At 45.5% G+C, this 22521-nt stretch overlaps 1 protein-coding gene across 3 annotated transcripts in view; it reads left to right on the forward strand.

Moving 5' to 3' along the window:
• Positions 1–22521, forward strand: part of SMOC1 (SPARC related modular calcium binding 1) — a 140656-nt gene that overhangs the window by 68142 nt on the left and 49993 nt on the right. For all 3 annotated transcript variants that reach the window (XM_065941108.1, XM_065941109.1, XM_065941110.1), the window contains exons 4-5: positions 16717–16816; positions 18933–18980. In XM_065941108.1, the coding sequence (XP_065797180.1) occupies positions 16717–16816; positions 18933–18980 (148 nt within the window). The remainder of the gene's footprint in view (positions 1–16716; positions 16817–18932; positions 18981–22521) is intronic.

The raw sequence follows: 22521 nt of genomic DNA on the forward strand, positions 1-22521 counted from the left end.
CTGTTCTCTAATTCGTTTTCCCTTGACCGCTTCTCTTGCTACCCTGCACCCCAACTCAAACAGCAAAGTGGTAAACATTAGAACATTAGGTTTTTAAAAAACCTTGATATCTAGACCACATCTCAGATCATTAAATCAAATTCTGGGTGAGGGACCCATACATTGTTATTATTTCAAGCTCTCCAGAGAGATACCAGTGTTTGGTCCAGGTTGTGAATGACCTGCTCTTATAAGCTCTTCATCACTCTTGTTCTTGGTTGCATCACTGGACTATGGAGTTAAGACTTTTTGATGACCTGCTGTGTAAGGATGAGAGCTACTGATTTTGTCCTTTGCTGTGGTCCTGTCTTCTTTCTCTTCTGGGTATCAGGAATGTTAACTCCTAACATCTGTTCTCCAAGTCCTCTGCCAAGCTGTTGTCTACTGCCCAATATGATGAACTGAAATCACAGCCATAGAGGAATGGTATTAGATCACCACCACTAGGATGTTGGCTTGTCAAGCTTGTGCATCACTGAATAATTATAATGGCAACTCTTTATTGAGTGCTGTTTGCTGCCAGGCATTGATTTTTACACTCATTAATCTTTACTAGAACCTTTTGAGGTAGTTATTAATACCCTTATTTATGGCAGAAAACTGAGTTTCAGAGGGGTTAAATAATAAGTTCAAGGTCACTAAGGATTTGTACCCAGGTCTACCTAATTTCAAGGCCTGTGCTGTTAACCTTTTTATGCTACAGAAGTGTCCTTGATGTACATGTAATTAATTTTCATCACCATTGTTATTCCAGAAGTCCCCTCTCTGATGCTGTTAGCCAATCAGTCAAGCAGACATTAAAAAAAAATCCCTTTGCTTATGGAAGTTTTCAGATATACGGAAAAGTTGCTGGAGTTCTCTGGTGGTCTAGTGGTTAAGACTCCAGACTTCTACTGCAGGGGGCGTGGGTTTGATCCCTCATCAGGGGACTAAGATTCTGCAAGCTACACATGTGCCTCTCACCTGCCTCTGTAAAAATATGTGTGTGTGTGTGTATAGGACTTCCCTGGTGGCTCAGACAGTAAAGTACATATATATATGTGTGTATATATCCACATACACAGAAGTAGAAATAATAGTGTAATGAACCCCATCTACCCATCACCCAGCTGCAACAATGATTAACATCTGGCTGATTCTGTTTCATCTTTACCCTATTTTCATCTCCTACGCCACACTGGATTGCTTCAAAGCAGATCCCAGACACAATAGTGTTTCATCTCAGACCTTTGGAGCTCTGCTGTGTTCTGGGTGATGAGCTGGTTGCTGTAGGGCATTCAAGAAATGCCATGGCCTGTGCTTTCAAGGAACTTACATGCAGAAAAGATATGAAAACATACCATGAAGTAGCTAGTATATAAGACCCTACATGTACAACTGGGTATATTTCAAGTGCCCAGTTATAAGTCAGTAATTTGGAATTCTGAGTGGTCTTATTATTGAGAAAATATGCAAAATTAAAAATTTCTGAACATAAAAATACCTTAAAGCAAAAGGCAAATGATGTATATTAGTCTTAATGACAAAAGGCTAATATTAGATTAAAAAAACTCTTAAGAACCAGGAAGAAAAAGATCTTAGTAGAAAAGTGGGCAAGAGATATCAATAAGGAGATTACACAATAATAACAAATAACCAATAAGTGACTATAAATGATATTTTCCTTAGTAATTAAAGAAATATAAATACAGATAATAATGTGGCATTTTGCTTACCAAATCGTTAAAACTTGGAAAAGAGTAATATTCAGGCCTGGGTGAAGGGAAAGGATTACGCCCCACATCATACTTGAAAAAGTAAATTGGCACTGACATTTTATGAGAGAATTTTGCAATATGGGTCAGAAGTCCTTAATTGTGTCCAAATCTTGAGCTTGACATTTCACTTCTAGGAATTTATTCTAAAGAAATAATTAAAAATATATGCAAATATTTAGCCACAAGGATTTCCATCTAAGTTTTGCTTATTGTTGCAAAAATTAGGAAACAATCTAATCTAAATATCCAAAATAGAAGTGCTTAAACAAATTATGACATTGCCATACCGTGCAGCTAGTAGAATGATATGTTATAGACACTTATTTCACACAGTATGTGTGTTTATGTGTATGTATTAATTTGCATCGCCATTGTTATTCCAGAAGTCCCCTCTCTGATGCTGTTGGCCAATCAGTCAAGCAAACATTAAAAAAAAAATCCCTTTGCTTATGGAAATTTTCAGATATAGAGAAAAGTTGCTGGAGTTCTCTGGTGGTCTAGTGGTTAAGACTTTAGACTTCTACTGCAGGGGGCATGGGTTTGATCCCTCATCAGGGGACTAAGATTCTGCAAGCTACAGGACATGTGCCTCCCACACTAACATATATATATGAGACAATCAAATAGTCAAAAGAAAAAATATTTTCATTTTCTTCTAAATCGAAAAGCTGCACACACTTTGTAAGAAAAAAATTCTGAGAGTGCAGAAGGACATAGATATAGAGGTAAAGTCAGTGAGTTCATCTCTTGGAAGTAGCAACAGTGAAGTCTATAGCCCACTAGATTTTTTTCCTTTGTGTACTTATCATGTTTTACGGTAAAAATAATAAAATGTCATATATCACTTTCTAATTCTTTCTTATCATTCTAAAAAAATTACTTATTTTAGACTGGGCTAGGTCTTTGCTGCCGCACAGGCCTTTCTCTAGTTGTGGCAAGCGGGGGCTGCTCTCTAGTTGCAGTGTGCGGGCTTCTCAATGCGGTGGCTTTTCTTGCTATGGAGCAGGGGCTCTATGGCACGTGGGCTTTAGTACTGCCACACGTGGGCTCAGTAGTTGTGCTTCCTGGGCTCTAGAGCTCGGGATCAGTAGTTGTGGCACGTGGGCATAGTTGCTCTGTGTCATGTGAGATTTTCTTGGACCAGGGATCGAACCTGTCTCTTGGATTGGCAGGCAGATTCTTTGCCACTGAGCCACCAGGGAAGCTCTCTAATGCTTTCCTATACTAATTATACTGTGATTTACTTATTTCCAGGTTTATTGCATATTACCCTATGTCATTTTAAAAATGACCGTAGGTCCCATTGTGTGAAGGTACCATGAATTCTGGAAATCTGGGGATTAAATTTCTGAAAGTTGAATATTGGGTCAAAAGGACATGCCCTTTCAAAGACATTTGATGCATACTCCCAAACTGCCTTCTAGCGTTGAGTAACGATGTAGTTGATTTAGTGGTTGTTACCAAATACATTCCCAAGTCATTTAATTTATCTTATGTAGATAGACTGTGGTTCCAATAATACTGTAGAGTGTAAAACACCATTTGTAACATTACTGCTACATGAAAAAAATGTATTGTGTGTCCCACTTTAAGCCCCATGTTCCAGGAACAGTCTTTCTTGATATAGCTCTGTCTGGCACCCACACTTTCTCCATTTTTCTTCATTCCAGTCACTGCTCCCCACACCAACACACACATATATGTTTTTTTATTTCCTAAGTTTGGTTATTTTCTCTTTTTTTGTCATCTGGGTTTGGGGAGCTGTAATTTCTTCTTGATAATGCTTTGTTCAGAAGCTGGAAGTGCAAAGAGAAAGTACTGTGACTTTTTGGCATAGGTGGTGGGTTCCCCTTGTCAGCATTTCTATAGCTCCTACAGTTTTCTAAAACCTGGGGACTGCGGCTTCTTTCCTAAGTGCTTGGGCTTGAACTGTGAGCAGGTCTTGAGGTCCCCTTGCACTGCCTCCTCTCCCCGCCCCCACAGTACAAAATTGCCTGTCCTGCGATCAACCCCTCCCCCACCCTCATCTCGGCTGAGTTATATGACTAGCTTGTCTTGGAAACACCTGTGTTTACCTTCTTGGTCTCCGTTTTCCAGATTCTCAGCAAGTCCTAAAGGTATGGATGTTTTGCATCAATTGTGAGCCTTTGTGGACCAACTGTTGAGCCTCTGATAAAACATTGGCAGGCTGGAGCACTGAGTATCATCATGGGGGAAGGATTTGTCCCGTCCTTGATGAGTCCAAGGGCTACATTGTTTTGTGTTATTGTGAAACTATCTTATCGAAAGCAATAGTGTGGGTGTCTCCTCAGTGGGGAGGGTTCTGTAGATAAAATACTAAGAGCCTGGCTGCATCCATAGCTGGAATCTTCTGAGCTTCTGTAGCCATATCAAGTTCCTTTGGATGCCCCAAACACAGCCAATTCTGTGTTTTAGTGGATGGTGCCAACTTTTTTTTTTAAAAAAAGCAGTCACACTGTTAAATATTTAAGTCCATCCTTTATGTACAGATGGCAGAGTGGTCAAGAGACCCACTGTTGCGTCAGTTGTTGCTTTTCTTTGTCCTTTTCTGTTGTGTTCAATAAACATATTATTATTATTACAGTTTGAACATCTACTGTGCCCAGAGCATCTTACTACTTGTTCTACATGTGTTTTTCTTTGAATTGCTTTTGTTCCAAACAACCAGATGCTGCATATGGTAATTTATACAAAAATGCTCACAACATAGCGCATAACTGCTGTTCAGCAAATGTTAGTTTTCTTCCCCTTTGGGCTTGGTTTGCTCAACTGTGTAATGGGGGAGCTAGCTGAGCTCCTCCAGAGGTCGTCCTGTGGGCCAACCACATGGTTTTGTTATTTAAAATAGCAGCTCTATTAAGGTAGAATTCACATGCCATAAAATGTATCCCTTTAAGTGTATGATTCAGTGGTTTTTAGTGTGTTTACAAAGTTGTGCAACCCTTACCACTATCTAATGCCAGAATATTTTCATCACCCAAGAACACATCCTTGTACCCACTGGAGGTCATATGAAAGTAAATGTTTAATTCTGTAAATCATGGCAGGGACAGGACCTGATGCCTCCACATGCAGGAAGGACTTGTCTAGTAAGTGACTCATCTCAACTCTCACAAATGGCAGGAGCCACCACTGTCATCTTTTCAGTGAGAGAACTGATACCCCCTGGGCACCCACAAGTGCAGAGGAGGGCAAGATGAGGGTGGGTGGAGCTCCAACGCTGTATCCGTTGTGTTCGGTGGTGACCTGCCTACTCCAACCACTGCTCCGTCCTCCTATCCAGTGGCTACCTGGACCCCGAGCCTCCTCCCAGATTGGCTGGCATCATTTGCTTTGGAGCAAATTGTAGGCTCTGGGTGCTCCCAACTAGGTATCTGACCTCCCTGCAGTCACTGGTGAGTCTGCCCCTAAGTCTACGGTGGAAGTGAAAGGAGCAAGCTCTGGGCAGTATCCACAGCTGCTCTTCTGCAAAGGGGTGTACTTGGGAGGAAGGGATGGATGAGGCCTGCTTCTCTGGCCTTCCTGCTGCTCATGGAAAAGGGGAGGCTCAGTGATGGAGGCTTCCATCACTCTCTCTGCTGTTCTTTTCTTTTTCAGATGATAGCAGCAACAACCTGTATAGCGCTTACTTTGTGCCAAGGTGTTTTCTAAGTACCTGACACAGATTAACTTATTCAACCCTCACTATGACCTATGAGTAGATACTATTAATTCTTAATTTATAGATAAGGAAACTGAGCCTTAGAGAAGTTGAATAGCTTGCCAGGAGTCACACAGCTTGCAAGTGACAGAATCAGGATTCAAACCCCAGCAGCCTGGTGCCAGGGTTCTTGGTCCTAACCACCACACCATACTGCCTCTTAAAGGGCATGGCCTTCTTTTATAGTGGTGTTGCCGAACTGGAGCATATCCAGGGGGATAACTCAGGTGAGCAGGTTGGGGAAACCATGTCATATGAGGAATAGTCAAAGGAGCCAGAGGTTGGTTTGGAGATGAGAAGAACCAATGGGTGGATGAGAAAGAGACCACCAAAGAGATGCCTGAGGGCCATCTTCACACTTGGTCTGTGGATGCCAATTGCTTTTTCTTGAGTAGTCCCACAGAACCAACCCAGGAGCACTGAGTGAAATATTTAATGACTCAGATTCTGACTCAAACTCAGGAAGAACTTTTTACAAGAGGAGCAATCCACAGATGGAATATTTTACTCAAAGAGGACTTCCCATCCTAGGAAGAGGGCAGACAGGACTGAGGGGGCATCCAGGTGGGGTGCTGTGGGGAAGGGGGGTGCTTCTGCACTGGGAAGGGGATTAAACTGATGACCTCTTGGGGTCTCCTCCACACCTACTATGATTTTATGAGAATAATGTTCAGTCTGGTGGTTAGGCACACAGTTGACCCACAGGAAACTCTTGTTCAGGAGCCTTCCAGGCAGACCCATTAATACACACACTCAAGGCTATTGCTACTCTGCTGTGGGTGCGTATGACAGCCAGGAGGTGACCCTGCAGGTGACCCTGGAGGTCATGACACGTGACCCCGTGCCATAGTATAATGCTGCCTCTGAAGGGCGGGGGAGGTCAAGTCAACTTTTTAAAGTCAACTAAACTCTTCTGCAAAATGGACAGGATCAGATTCCCCCCCCCCCCCCCTGTCAAAGTCTGGAAAAGTGAAAGGAACATGGGAGAGAGATATGAAGGCAGAAAAGTTTAATTAAAGTGAAGTCAGACATAAGAGGGTTTCCCAGGTGGCGCTAGTGGTAAAGAACCCGCCTGCCAATGTAGGAGACAGAAGAGAGGCAAGATTGATTCCTGGGTTGGAAAGATCACCTGGAGGCACTTGTGGCAGTATTCTTGCCTTGAGAATCCCATGGACAAAGAAGCCTGGCGGGCTCTTTGCAAAGAGTCAGACACAACCAAGTGACTTAGCATGCACGCCTGCACAGATACAGCAAGCAAGAAAGAGCCCCTACTCCTGTAGGCCACCCTTGTCCCACCACTGGCCAGATCACCACAGCTCTGATCTGAACAAAGCTCCTACACAAAGGGACTTTTTTTAATTGGATATTTTAAAAACATAAAAAGTATTTGATATTCCCCCTCCCCCCGAAGTGGAAATAGAAGTGAACAAATGAGAGGTGCTGTGTTTGCTGTTTAGTCACCAAACCAGAGGGAAGAAGTCAAGAAAGTAAAGTTCTTTGTGTCCTTGTAACCCTAACACTAAGATTTTAAAAATATCTTTATGTGTGTACTGGGGGGATGCTCTTTACACTTTTTGGAAACTAAAAAAAAAAAATGTTTTTCATCATGTATTTGGAAAAGCGGTCCTAACCCTGGCATAATTAGGTGCCAATTTGTAAATTTTGACCTTACTTTTAAGTAGCAGAAGTTCAACTTGGGGTACAGCTGTAGAATCACAGAAGTTTTGGATCAAAAGGGACCTTAGAGATAATCTGGTTCATATTTTCCTTTTTCTCCCTGTCTCACCACATCCAGGGCTCAGGTTCTACTTATAATCTCTCACCAAGCCATCATCTATCTTCTGCTTGATTGCCACCAAAGACAGGAAACTTATCACCACCAGTGGCAACATAATGCATTTGGGGCAAGTTTAGTTGGAAAGTCCTTTTCTGTGTTGACTTGAGAGTTGCAATTTCCAATAGATGACCCCCATTCTATCTAAAGGACTTACTGAATCCACAGAAATCTCATTTTCCACAAAAATCGGAAGACAAACTCCATTATGTCCTTGTGAAGTCCTCTCTTACAGCCAAGAAATATTTCTTTTTGCCCTGGCAAAGATATTTAGTTCTAGCACTCACTCCCATATCATAGAGACTTATGTCTCTCTTCCCTCCTGGCTTTTTGCCTCTGATTTCAGTTTGCCAAGCCCCCCCAACCCGCCACCAACCCTGCCCTTATAGAATGTCCTTCCCCAAACAGGATGCGGTATTTCAGGTGTGGTCAGAAAGAGCTTAGGGAAGGATGGTATTATCTCTTATCCTTAACTCACTGCTGCTTGACTAATATCACGTTGGCAGCCATGTTATACCATCAGCTCATAAAAAACATAGTCAACAAGTCAATCCCCACATTTAGAAGAATTTGAAATTGAGGGGTTACCTTCCTTCCTTGCCTCTCCTCCGTTAAATTCTGGAAGACCAGGTAAATACTCTAAAAGGAAAGTCCCTCATTCCCCAGCAGACAGTCCTCCCTAGACTTGGCATACAGCAGGAGACAGTGTCTACAGCCAGCAAGAATAGCAGTGCTTTGAAGCTACAAAGGACATCCTTTCTGTAAAAAGGAAGGGGAAAAGGACAAAATCTGCTTGTGCTGAGTGCATTCTCTACATCCAACACTGTTTTAGATGCTTTATGCATCTCATCTCATTTTGTCTTCTCAATAACCTTCAAGGTATGCACTGTTAGTCTTGTTTCATAAATAGGCTTGGAGACGTTAAGTGACTTTGTGAAAGTCACACAGAGATGGTATTTAAACCCAGGTCATTTTGACTCCAAAGCCATGTTTTTCCTTCTGCATCCTGTTGCTTCTCATCCAAACCTGACTAAAGATGAGGGGGACATTTGTGGGAAAACCTCTTCCAAACTGAGGGAAAAATAGCTCACACTAGCCAGACCAAAAGGATTACACCATCTCTCCTGTCTACCCCCACTCTTCTCACTGCAATCAAACTTTATTCCATGTGTGAAATCACCCAGAAGATTTAATGCCACAATCGCTAGATTCCTGAGTTAAAAGACCACATGTCATCAAAACAACTGGAACAGAAAAACTTTGGAAAGAAGTATTGTCCCAAGGCCCCTTGCTCCCAAATTCCCAGCTAGAAAAGTACTTGTTTCTTGAGTATTTCATGATACATGCTGGAAAGGATGAAGTGATGAAGTGTCGTTTAAAACAGTGGTGCTTGGAGTGTGGTCCCTGGACCAGCAGCAGCAGCATCACCTGGGGACTTGTTAGAAATGCATATTCTCCAGCTGACCCCGTACCTAATGAATCCAGAAACTCTGTGAGCAGGGCCTAGCAATTTGTTTTCATAAGCCCTCCCCATGCATCTTACTGTGCAATAAGCAATGTTCTCTTGCGGCTTCTGATGGAGAGAGGTTCTAGGGGGATAAGTGGCAACCTCAGATGGCCTGGAGATTCAGTCATTCAGCTAGGATGCATGGCACTGGTGGAAAACATAATTTCTTACAGGAGGTCCTATAGGGAATGCAGAAGAAAGGAAAATGTGTCTGCTGAAAATACTGCACTGAAACTAAGTCATTGGGTAGATCTACAGCAAGATGCTTAACTTTGTGCATTAGTTTAATCCAAAAAACCTACTAACTGCTTTGGAACAACTGGCAGATTAAAGAAAAAAGTATGTTTCATAATCCCACTGCCAAGGAGAATTAGAGAAATATCCACATGCCTTCTGCTTTTAGTTTAACTTTTTCCCACTGGGAAATGTTCCTGTACATGATAGTAGTCATTTCATTACAAGTTTGGTAGTTGCTACTAAGAATGCTGAATCAAGCCTGTCTTTCTGCATATGGTTCACATTTTTCTATTTTACAAAAGGAGCACAAAGAAAAGGGATGTGGGAGGGATGTAGCCACTGGGTTGAAGGTGCCTTGGACGGGACCCCAGTTGTCAGTGAAGGTCTGAGGCAATTCAAGATGGATTTCTTAATAAATAGAACATGAGAAAGCATTACAGAAATGGAGGTGGGGATTTGCCAGAGGGAAATTGTTTCAAGAAGAGTGAACTAAATGAAAGCCTGATACCTGGGTAGTAAGAAAACAGAAATATGGTAAAAATATGGGAAAAACAGAAATATGGTAAAAATACGGGAAAAAGTATGGTAAAAATATGGGAAAAACAGAAATATAGTAAGGCCCTGCACTTCATTATATTGCCTTTTATTTTTTCTTTTTAAAAGCATGTTTCAGAGAACACTAGTACTACCGTGGAATGCTCCCGAACTGAATTTGTGTTCACTCTCCCTCACCTATGCACAGCAAAACCAATTAATTGACCAGGTTAAGGTGAAGGAACGTATAGCATTTATCGCAGGGCACCAAGCGAAGAGAACAGGCAGCTCATTCTCAGAAAACCTGAATTCCCTCATGACTTTCAGGGAAGGGTTTTTAAAAGCAACATTTGGAGTGAAGGTTGCGGCTTGTGGACTTTGTTCTGATTGGTTGGTGGCGAGGTAATAGGGCGATGTTTCTGGGATCTTAATCATCAATGTCTGGTTCCATCCAGTCTAGGGTCTATATGCTGTGGTCAGCATGCAGTCATCATCATCCATCTATCTGTGTGGGAGGTCTTAGTTTCTGCAAAACAACTCAAAGATATGCATCAGATTATTATGTAGATTCCTTGAGGAGGAACTGGGGCTCTGTTTTTTTAAATTTATTTACTTTTAATTGAAGGATAGTTGCTTTATAGTATTGTGTTGGTTTCTACCAAACATCAACATGAATCAGCCACACGTTTACCTATGTCCTCTCACACCTGAATATCGCTCCCACCTCTCTCCCCATCTCACCTCTCTAGGTTGTTGCTGAGCTGGAGCTGGGTCTGTTTAATTGCAGAACTACTGTTTAAGCTATCATTACTTTTCTTGCTTGACTGTTCTTCCTTTGTTTCTGCATTCTCTCACTTCCCTAGTTAGTAACTGCTTGAGTCTGCTCTTTGGAACTCAGGGAAGGCCTAGGAGACTAAAACTTTTTTCTACAAACAAGGAATGGGCTTTGATACCTGAGAGGGCCACATGGGGTCTTGTTCAGTTTCAACTTCCCCTTTTCTTCGATATTCCTCTACCCCCTGAGGGGAATACAAACAGGACCAGAAAGGGGATAAAGTTTTGGATAGAGAGATTAATCATAAGGTGAGCAGGGGAACTCAGTTTTAGGGGGATTTGGGTTCACTCACTCAAAGTTAAGGGAAGTTCCGACAGTTAAAGAAGTTTAGGAATTGCTGCACATGGTATCTTCCTCTTAGAGTTGAATTGTGAACTGATTTAAGGCTCTGAGAAGTCCTGCCATCAACAAATTTTTTAATTTTATCTGACTCAATATTTCCAAAGTTATTTGGCTAGAGAACCCCTTCATCCCCAATAATTCCTGATCACACCCCAAAGGGCACCAGCTGTACCCATCACTGTAGCAAAGTGACAGAAAGATGGAGGAACAGCAGCTTCATGTTCCAGGAGAAGGGAAGAAAGGAGGCACACTTGGGGAGACTGTTCTCCCAGGGAAGCTGGTTGGAAAAACAGCAAAAGTCCAACCACAAAGAAGCTACTTTGGGATGCGAGGTCCAACCCTGTCCAAGGAGCCCCCCAAGAACAGCTAGAGGAAAGCTGGTCAGGGGGCACAGCAGAGATCCCCATGTTGTCATCTGAACCACTCTAGAAATGACCTTCCACTCAAACTGGAGCAAAAGTCTCTTGACTTGAATATTTATCCCACTTCCTCCCCCTCTCCCTCAAAAGAGTTCCATTTGCCAGAGAATTACAAGGCACAACGAAACTCGATCAGTTCCCCTATACACCAGCCCTGGGACCCGGGCCTTTCTTGGTCTCCCTTCCAGGTCTGGGGGACTTCCGTCTGCCAGCACTAGGTACTGGCCATCATGCTACCTCTCTTGTCTCTGGGTCTTGGTTTCCACATTTGTAAAGCATTTGGGTGAGAATAGTGATCTCTAAGATTTTTCTCCAGCTCTGTCAATTCTGAAATTTTGTGAGAGCTTGGAGTTTGGGATCCAAATTCCTATGCTGTTATGAACTAGCTGTGACATTTGAGCAAATAACGTCTGCTCCATGCACCTCTCCTATAAAAGATTTGCACACTGGGTGACCTTGAGGCCCAAATGAGATAATGCCTCAGTCACAGTGGTGTTTGGAACGTCATTGTAAAGATAGAAAGGGGTGTTTTCCTTTTGGGGTGTGACACCTGAGAGCGCCTTGGCTCTACACATCATCCCCTTTGTTTTTCTCACGGTTCCCTCCCTTTTGATGCCCCCATTGGTTTTGCTTTGTGAGCTGGTGTTTGCTGTGTTCTCTGCTCATCGGTTACTCAACTGCACTCATTGGCAGTGCTGGCCTCCCACTTTTCCAAGGTGTCCACAAGTTGGGCTAATGTTGAAGACTAACAAGCTTAAAATAATTTCAGATTTGTCTTAATTTGGACAGAGAGGTTGACCTGAAGTAAACCACTGGTCTGTTTTTGCAAAGGGCTTCTTGCCAAAAATATTTAAGTATATGAGTCAGAGATGAAATTTCCTACCTAAGAACACACTGCAGTATAAGCAGAGAGTAACCTCACTTAGATGGATGTGAAAACACTTTTTGTCTCTTAAGGAAGACCCATCAATTGACATTTTAACCTCCTCAAGGTTGTTCTAGAGTGGGGTAGGAAGAAATGCCATGATTTGTATCTGTACCTTTGTGGTTAGAACAACCCTGAGATTTGAAAACTGCTCAAGATGCTAAACACTCGAAATGGACAGTTACCTTGTCAGTTCCTCTTGGCCCATGCTTTTCACATAGATTAAGGCTGAAAGTTGATGAATTGGGGGTTGGTGTGCCCAGCCGGGGGAGATAGAACAAAGGTGTTGCTGTTCAGTTGCTCAGTTGTGTCTGACTCTTTGTGACCTCATGGACTATAGCACACCAGGCTTTCTTGTCCTTTACTATCTCCTGGAGTTTGCTCAAACTCATGTCTATTGAGTCGGTGATGCCATCCAACCATCTCATCCTCTGTCACTCCCTTTTCCTCCTGCCTTCAATGTTTCCCAGCATCAGGGTCTTTTCCAATGAGTCTGCTCTTCAAATCAGGTGGCCAAAGTATTGCAGCTTCAGCTTCAGCACCAGTCCTTCCAATGAATATACAGGGCTGATTTCCTTTAGGATCGACTTGTTTGATCCGCTTGCAGTCCAAGGGATTCTCAAGAGTCTTCTCCAGCACCACAGTTCAAAAGTATCAATTTTTCATTGCTCAGTCTTCTTTATGGCCCAACTCTCACATCTGTACATGACTACTGGAAAAATGCTAGCTTTGACTCTACAGACCTTTGTCAGCAAAGTGATGTCTCTACTTTTTAATACACTGTCTACGTTTGTCATAGTTTTTCTACCAAGGAGCAAGCATCTTTTAACTTCATGGCTGCAGTCACCATCTGAACAAGGAGCCTTGCTTATTAATTTAAAACAATAAAGTTTGCAAGGGAAGAAGGGAAACTGGGTAGGATTTAACATTTGGTCATGTATATATAAACCATTAGTTCTATAGAATTTACATCCTGATTGCTTTTCTACAGGAAACATTACTTCTCTCTTCTGAGAATAATGAAACTATTTCTATATGAAAATGAATCTCCCCTTCTTTTACTCAAACTTTTTCACACTTTTTTGCTGATTTCAAATTGCCCCTCCCCTTGGGGCTGGTTGGAATAGAATGTTCTCTAGTTTCCATCAGAGAATCTGGCTGTGCTTTTTTTTGAGTGCAGATAGTTGGCTAAAAAATAACACCATGATAATAAAAATAAATAGCTGAGTTTAACTGGGCACTTACCATGTGAGCTAAGTGCTTTATTTACATTATCTAGTATAATCCGCCCAGCAACTGAGTGAGGTAGGTATTATCATCTCCCTCTTTCTAAATGGTCATGGATGGTCTGAGGCTTGGTTTGACTACAAACCTTTTCAAGGCTGCAGAGGGTTGGAAAGTTCAGTGGCTAACTGGAGGTGGCAGAGCTGGTTAGTTAAGGAAGGCAGGCTGCAGTCTGCTTTCTGTCTTCATATGACTTCTTTTTCTTCAAGAAGACATCTTGGAAACTTCTCAAGACAATTTGCAGACAACCTCTAGATGGAGAACTCTAGAGATCATTCAGATCATTCACTCAGAGATCCTTGACAAAGGAAAGTGACCTTGCCGGGTGCTTCCTGCAGTGGTCTAGGTCCTCTGGGCCTTCTTTTGTTCACTGTTGCTCTTTCCTCTGCAGCACACCTGGGGCGGGTGTGCCCGGAACTGTGGGCTCCAAGCCTCAGAGGAACATGGCAGCAATTCCTCGTTCAAGCTCAGCTGTAAAACTCTGAAGGACTTGGAAGCAGCCTTCAGCCTGTGGATTTTGTCATCTGGAGTCTATTCCTTGGAGCCTGGTCTGAGGAAAATGCCGAGGGCCCTGGGGAGAAAGGGGGGCTGTGTTTGGGCCTGTGGGCCTGGCGTGGGGGCTGGGAGGCAGCATCTGTATGTCCAAAGGAACACAGCAGGTACTCTCAGGTAGCATGTGGCCCTGGGGACCCTCGGAGCCCCAAGGTCAGATTATATCCCCCGGAACAAAGCTTTGGGCTCTGTGTCTTCTTCAGGCACGTGCTTCTGTCCCCAGCAGCCTCAGCTGGGACTCTGCAGGCCCAGGAGAAGGGGCACTCCGTGTCGTCTAGGAGCCGGACTTGGTGGGGCGGTGGGGGTGGGTACCATCCTCAAGAAAGAGACGCTGGCCTTGGCCGTGAGAGCCAAGGGGCCCTCGGGTGAGTCAGCGTGGCCACTGGCCCCAGGGACAGACTTCCCCACGGAGGAAGAAGCAGCCAGTCAGGCCCCATTAAAATGCTGCCCCTGGCGAGGAGCTGTCCCCTGCGGGCCGTGCAGAGTCTGAAGGGGTGGACTCCAAGTTTCCGGGAGTGCTCCCCACCGGAGTCTCCTGGGCTTGCCAGGGGTGCTTGCGCCCACATGGAGGCCGGCTGGCCAGGCTGTCTGACACAGCCGAGAGCAATCTTGCCGCAGCCACCCTGTATCCGGCCACCGGCCCAGGCCAGGCTTTGGTCTCACACTGTTTTCCTGGCCAGTGTCCTCCAACTTCAGAGCTAGGATCCCCATTTTATAGATGGGGCTCAAAGACCTAAGTAACGTAACTGCCAAATCCATAACTGGCTGGATCTAGGATTCAAATCCAGGTGTATCTGGGTTGCTTTCCATTCCACCCTTAGGCCTCCTTGGAAGGTAGCACTAACCTGCTGGAGGCCACTGATCTTGATTGAGCATCTGGGGTAGCAAGCATGATCTTGGGATTCAGGGCTTGTCTCCACGAGATGAAGCGGGAGTGAAACGTGGTCCTTTGGTGAAGGCATTGAACACTGTTTCCCTCCAGGCATGGTACAGGTAAACACCTCAATTATACAGTCATCATACTGGTAGGAGTGAGATGCCCTGCATCTTGTTCTTAAATCCCAATTTCTGAGTGCAGGTCTGTAATGAAACAACTAGTTTTGGGGAAAACTGTGGTGTTTGGTATTCTCACAACAGCAGAAGTCATTTTCCTGTATCTTTTCTGTCTTGCTGATAACTTACAGATTTTACAGAGACTGATCTATTTCCCTCTGTACCCTGTATCCCTCACCACTCAGTTTGTATGCTGTTGCTGTCTATCCTTGATTCTGATACGTCCTTGATCCCAAGAGGCACCTTTTCCCCACACTTTAATGTCTGTGCGGTTGGCACACATCTTGTAATTGAGGTCTACATTTAATGTGGCAGGGCTGTTTAAATTGATGTTACATTTTTAGGATGGATAGAGACCAAGAATTCAGGAAATATGATAATTCATGCATTTATTCAACTCATCAAATGCCTACAATAAATCTCAGGCGTTGTGCTAGATGCTTGGAATATAGAAACAGCCAAGTTTTAGTCTCTTGCCTTTGGGAGGTCACAGTCTAATGGGGGAGGTAGACTAGACAGATCAACAGGCTCATTGTAATAGGGGGAATTAGGGGAGCCAGGCTGTGTGGAGGGTCAGAGGAAGGAGGAGGAGGATGTAGGGAGCCTGGGACCACTTAAAGCAGAGGGTGTATGCTGAATGGAGTGGGAGGACAAAGACTTGGGAGTCGGCTGGGTTGGGTTGGGGAATGGTATTCCAGAAAGATTGACTGGTTGAAGCAAACAAAGGTTCAGAATCATGAGACACTAGGATGTGTTTCTGAGCCTCAACAAGTTGCTTGTGGCTGAAATGGAGGATATGTGGAGACCTGGGGGTAAAACAGGGATGTGGGGAGAGCAGGGGCCAGATCATGGGGATCCGTAAGCTCATGCAAATCAGCATCATCTTCATCCTGAGTCTGATGGCAAGTCTTTGAGGTGTTTTAAGCAGGGGAGTGATGCCCAGATTTGTGTAGAAAGTGGGTGGAAAAGGGATGGTGGGGTGCAGTGGAGGAGGTGAACAGAGTGACAGCTATTGAAAGAGAAAGAAGAATTACCCCGAATGAAGCCCAAAGCCTCATTTTCATTTACTGTTCCCAGGCAGTGTGGACCTGACCATGGAGGCTTGAGGAAGTTCAAGCAGTGGTGCCGCAGGGCATCTAGAACTAGCACCTGCAGGCCCAAGTGGCCTTGTTCTTGCCTTAGCCCCATCATGTGTGGCCTTCTCTCAGAAAAGTCGCATGATCAATAGGCAAGCTGGCTGTAGGAACGGATGCTGGGAAAAGCTAGAAAAAGAAGAAAAGCCTTTCACCTGTCTCTGCTTGTTAAGGGTTGTATCAACCTACGGCGATGACATGCCAACTTGTACTTGCCAAATTAGTTCACCAATCGGAACTTCTTACAAATAGATGGGGCACGCAGTGGACATTTCTGAGTGTGGTGTAAGAGATTAAGTGTTAAATGTCAGAAGGAAACAGCGTGAAGCCCAAGAGAAATGGCTGGGGTTGCGCCTGAGAGTCACGCAGAAAACACAGTGTTTTCTGGCCCATCTTCGAGGGACATGCCGGTGGAGGGCTGCTGGAGTGAGAGGTGGAAGGAGCGCTCCGCCTTGCTGGGGAGGGTTTGAAACAGATGGGAGGCCACTGTTGATCCTGTGCCCCAAGACTTACGGTTCTTTTCTACTTCCCACTTCCCGAACAGGTGCAGTGCCATACTTACACCGGGTATTGCTGGTGTGTTACCCCCGATGGGAAGCCCATCAGTGGCTCTTCCGTGCAGAATAAAACTCCTATATGCTCAGGTACCGTAGGGAAGGGCGGGAAGAAAGAAGAGGGCTGGGGAGAGACTCCTTGGCCGGTCTCCTGCCTCTGTGGGTGGACCTTTGAAAGACTGGTGGTGGTTATGAGTTCTCATCCCGGTCAGGGAGGAGTCCACCTGAGCACGCTTGCTCTGTTGGGAGCTGGGTGATAGCGTCAGTGTATGTCTCTGGATATGTATTTATTTATTTTGAGTTTAGGATTCTGGTTCAATGCTCTTTTTCCCAAGCATCAACTGTAACCTCTAGAGAGCACGGTCTATAAGTTTATAGCTTGAGTGCTCTTGGTTGCTAGGGATCCGAGGCACACTTTATCGAGATAGATTTCAAGACTGCATGGGAGTTCAGCATCAAAGGCTATGACGACCAATTAGTGATGTCTTTCATGGGTGCAGGAGAGGGGATTGGTGGTCTATGTTGCCATATGTTTGCCACCCCTGAGCAGTGTAACATACAGTGATGGAAAACATTCGTGCCAGTGGCCCTGAAATCTGGCTGTCATCAGCAGTGCCTGGGGAATTCAAAAAGAACCCAAATGTTGAGGCTTCTCCTTCAATATTTGGATCCAGTAGGTCTAGAGTGAGACTTGGAGTCTACATGCTTATGAAGCTTCTCAGGTGGTTCTGATGCTGAGACAAATTAGGGAACCACTCTTTCATAGCGACCCTCCTAGTAAGTCCATAGGAAAAATCAAGTCTTTTCTATTTCCAACTTTATGGGCATAGAGAAATTTTGTTCTTAGATCAATTTTGTGGGATTGTGTATTATGGATTTATAGAAGCCCCACACTTCCATTTTGATGGTAAGGAAATTCAAGTCACTCCCTTAATTCACTATGCAGCTCAACCCATGTTAAAAAAAAAAAAAGTCTGTCCCACCCACCAGCTGCTTCCTATTTCTCTGTAATCTGTGTATATGAGATTTTATGTATTTATGTATTTTTAATTTTTAAGTGCAAGCAAAGTATAAAACATTATTCTAACGCCTATGGGAAATTCTAAACTGCAGCAGTCCTGTCCTAACATTTTTCTTTTTCCCCTAAATTTATTCATTTTTTTCAACCAGCCCTGCTATATAAGGGGAAGAGTGAGTGGAAAGGGCAGTAAGTATCTACATTAGGAAACCAAAATTTGCAGGCCAAAAAGGAAAGTTTACTTTATTTGTGGTTTACATGGAAACTGGAAACCTTAATTGGGGTTGGTGTGGGGAGGGGGAGGAATGAAGCCTTCTTGCAAATGACCTGGAAAGTTTCATTTAAAGCAAACAAATGTGCTAGAAACAAGTCATGCAGGGTAATATAATTGAATTCGCACAAAACTCATATATGGAGAAGGGGTCGGATGTGAACAGGGATGGATTTCTTCTCTTTTGTCGTGGGGACCTCCCCCGATGCCCCTCTATGCTTGAGCTGGCTGTACCCTACATGTGTGGGGCGGGACGTCCCAGGAAAGGCAGGTGCAGCAGGGTCAGGACCGTCAGATGGGGGCACAGGGCACCCGAGTACATGCAGGGCACCGCGTTTGGCCAAACCCACCCACTACCCACCCTCCTTGAGGATCGGGCTACGTCTAGAAAATTGTTTCCATGCCTCAGACTATTTTGGCCCGTTCAGTACAATTGGGCCAACAATTTTCTACTTAATGCAGATGGAAAATCGCCGATTTCCTGCCCTCACTGGCAAGGGATGTCAATCACTGCACTTGCAGTGAGAGGGGTTTTCTTTGCCGTCGGCCCTACTGACTGAATGTGGCTCAGAACGTGGAGCCGGTGGGAAGTGGAGGCGAGGGGGCAGTGAGTGGAATGTTCAACAAAGGAGTTATGTGGATGTGGAATTTTGTAAAAATCTGCTCGAGACTATTGCCAGGGAGCCTGGAAATCATGGTTCATCTCAACAGTGCTGTGATACCAGTGACATTGATGTTAAACAAACCCCACTCACATGTATGTATGTACTCACTTTGTATATAATGTTCCTAGTTGTGTATACAGTATCTATATACATAACCATATGCTCCTAACAGCAGGCTTTACCAACTCTTTGAAAGAAACCAACCGCGATGCATTCTGAACGTCTGTGTTTTTGTTTCCCCTCTCACCCAAGGTTCGGTCACCGATAAGCCTGCGAGCCAGGGTAACTCAGGAAGGAAAGGTGAGTGGAGTTTCACGCTTTATCTAAATGTTTGCTTCTAAAGCCAGTCCAAGCAGGCACTCTTAGCAGATGGAAGGAGCCTGGGGTGAAAGCTAAAAGTGCCCTGCAGAGAATCTGCATTTTCTGTTCCCTTCCAGAAGCCCTGGAGGTAAGTAAGGCTCATCACCTCCCGGAATTTCTGAGAGAGATGAGCAGTGCACATTGCAGGCGAGGACCCTGAGACCCTTGGTTCCTGGGAAGTTCAGTCAGTCAGCTACCACTGTGGAGCCAGCGTTAAACACAAAAGCACAACGAAGGCAGGCATGCCCAAGTCTGCCCAGACTCTTCTATTTTGGAAACCCATATGAACATTTTTTTCCTCTTTGATTCTCCTTGATAATTTTTCTGGCACATCCAGTCTCTTCACTAAAACTAGAATGCTCCATGGGCATGTGACCTGGGCAGCTGTGGTCTCAAAATTCTTAGTTATTTTGCCCTTGAACTTGGGTTTTGTCAGTACGGTGCAGTGGGACAGCGAAGCATGCATGTGGGCAGTAGAGACACATGTACTGTGCGTATTCACTGTGGCTTCATTGACAGATATCTTTTGTGATGAGGGCTATGGGTCTTCCATAACCTGCTTAGAATTTTCATTTTTCTTTACTTAGAAAGTAAGAATTTGTTACTCAGTCATCGTCTGACTTTTGCCACCCCTTGGAATGTAGCCTGCCAGACTCCTCTGTCCATGGGATTTCCCAGGCAAGAATACTGGAGTGGGTTGCCATTTCCTTCTCCAAGGGATCTTCCCAACCCAGGGATCGAACCTGGGTCTCCTGCATTGCGGGCAGATTCTTTACTGTGTGAGCCACTGGGAAGCCTTTCTTTACCTAGAACAATGATAAATAGCAAGTTGAAAAACACCATGACAAATCAAGAGAGAGACTATGGAGGAGAGGATCAGACTTAATATTTTAGTGTCTTTCATGGCGCCCTTTCTCCTGCTGTTTGAAGAAAAGGCTTTTTAACTCTGCACTGGGCCCTACAAATTGGGTAGCCGGCCTTGATGAGTACATTTGTCTGAGTGCTGGTTAGTGGACCAGCTTACATGAGGAACGGGCCCCTGGGATGAGCTGACCATACTTCCCAGTATGGAAGACGCTAAGATTCTCCACTTCTTACCTCCAGAAAAGCATACACACAGACAGCTGGTGGTTGCATGGAAAACAGGCTTCAATTTTATTGCCCATGCAAGCACTCCAGAACCCTTATTTTGGGGTCTCAGGTAAAACCCAGGTGGGAGATCTCAGCTGAGTTTGAGCCCCCCTACTTGACTCTGAGCCTTGGGAACTTCATGCTCATAAGAGCTATATGGAGAATTGGGCCTGCAAGGATCAGAGTGGGGCAAGCAGGCTTATCCTACACTGCAGTCACAGAGACCAAGGCGAGGCCCTGGCCCTTGCCCCAGATGCTAATTCTGTGGGGACCCCAAGAGGAGGCAGAGTCCCCCTGCTTGAATGGAGGAGCTGAGAGTCTGGAGAACCTGCTCTCCCTGCATCAGGTGCTCCAAGAAGATATGGGAGTGGAACTTGGTAATACCACCTCCTTCTAGAAACCATGGACCAAAGGACCCAATGGGCTGCTCCCCTACCAGCGAACAGGAATGAGTAAGTGGGCAAAAACAAAGTACTTCGTAGCCCCAGGGAGACAGCCTTGAATGTTGGTGGCTCCCTTCTAGGAGGGAAGGCAGGAGAGGGGATAAACGTTTCTTCCTGCAAAGATCTGAAATCATCAACACTGTGAGTGGCGTGTCTGCCTGTAATTGATTGGGGTTGGAAAAGGGAACTGCCTTCAGTTTTGCTTGTTGCCACTGAAGTCTTCAGGAGCATAAGCTTTAATCCTGGGCATGAGGTCCTGGTGGTAGGAAAAAGAAAGAGCAGTCATGCAGAACAGCCCACCCAGACTTTCCCCACTGAAGGGAACAGAGCACATGATGCTGGGTGAAGCACCTGCCCCCGGAAAGGCCAACCAGAGGATCTGGCTTTTAAACTGCACAGAGAAGTACTTCCCAGGTTATCTTGTTTGCTGTGGATGACAATAGGAATCGGACCCGTGCTCACAGCAGGCTCTTGCTGATCCAGGTGGGAGAAGGCAGGGGAATCTGATTCCTCCAGGGAGGTGGGGTGGATAGAGTGTGAAGCCTCAAGTTCCTATGTCTTCACTCCCTTACCCCAGCGAAGTTCCTCTGTTCCTGTCAGGGGCTTCCTCTTTGGTGCAAAGGCCTGGCAGCGGGGTGGGGAAGATGCTAGGGTTCACTCGTCCCCTGGAGACTTGACTTCTGCCCAGTGGCCTCTCTTTCCTTCTACTCTGGAGGGTTCCCAGAGGTGCTGCAGTCTGTGGGGTCGCAAAGAGTCAGACACACCTGAACAACGGCAGAGGTGTTGAATCTCTTCTCTTTGTCTGCTGCGGGCAGGGCAGTGAAAAGCCACCTGTGGGAAGACCCACCTGAAGCCACACCTGCCCAGGAAGTTGGGGTTTGAATGAGGACAGGGTGCGAGAGGGCATTGGTAATATCCTGTGTCGGGCCCGCCGAGGTGCCTCTTCAGCTGCCACTTAAGAATGGAATGTGCTCCGGAGGGCAGCAGGTGGGAGGACACAAAAGGCCCTTGTCTGAGCCCGTGCCCACATGGGGGGTCTCCCAGAAGGCATCTCCCGAGAGAGCCGCAGCTCCAGAGACCTGCCCAGAGGGATGCTCAGCCCAGAGGACGGCCAGAAAGGAGGCGAGACTGGGGGTCTGGGTGTATGTGTGGGGAGTGGGGGGTGGGGGGGCGGTGGGAGCAGGGGAGGAGCACACCCAGTCCTTTCTTTCCCCACCCTTCTGCCTTTTTGAACATGCTCCATGGACCGGACTTGGAAGGATCGGTTCTCTCCGCCTGGGAGGAATGAAAAGGCGTATTGTGCCACGGAGGGTCTGGTTGCCGGCCAGGAATCAGTCCTCTGAAGGCAAGGAGGAGAAAGGCAGAGTGGGAGGAGGCTGGGGGAGGAGGCCCGGGGAGATAGCAGGAGGCAGGAGAGAGGGAGAGAGGCCAGGCAGTAGCAGGTCACAGGCGTCTGGCCAGCAAGCAGGTCTGGGTCGCTCCTGCTCCCGGGTCCACAGGTGTGGGGCCTGAGGGGAGACGTGGGGGAAGGAGGGAGGGAGGGAGGCCCGGTTATCTTACCCAGATGCACGTGCTGCAGGAGGGGAGGAGGGTCAGAACTTCAGACTGTTTACTTAATCCCCTGGAATGTCTTCACTGTGCTCTGTTCTTTGGGCCCCTTGTGTTTCCCCGGACTCCTTTATGGGCACATGTGTGGTAATTAACACATGCGGGGTAGGTCCCGGGCCATGTGTTTGAGTTTCAAATATCCATTGATCTGGGGCACTCCCATCCTGCAGCCGTCCCTTCTCTGATGGTCCTCGCCCTCCGAGAGAGATGGAAGGGGTGTGTGTGCATTTGGGGGCGGCGGGGGGGGGCACGCGTGCATCCACATGTGTTTTATTGATGCTACAGAGGAATATCAGAAG

The sequence above is a fragment of the Muntiacus reevesi genome, chromosome 7 (genome assembly GCF_963930625.1).
Source record: "Muntiacus reevesi chromosome 7, mMunRee1.1, whole genome shotgun sequence".
Classification (NCBI taxonomy): Eukaryota; Metazoa; Chordata; class Mammalia; order Artiodactyla; family Cervidae; genus Muntiacus; species Muntiacus reevesi.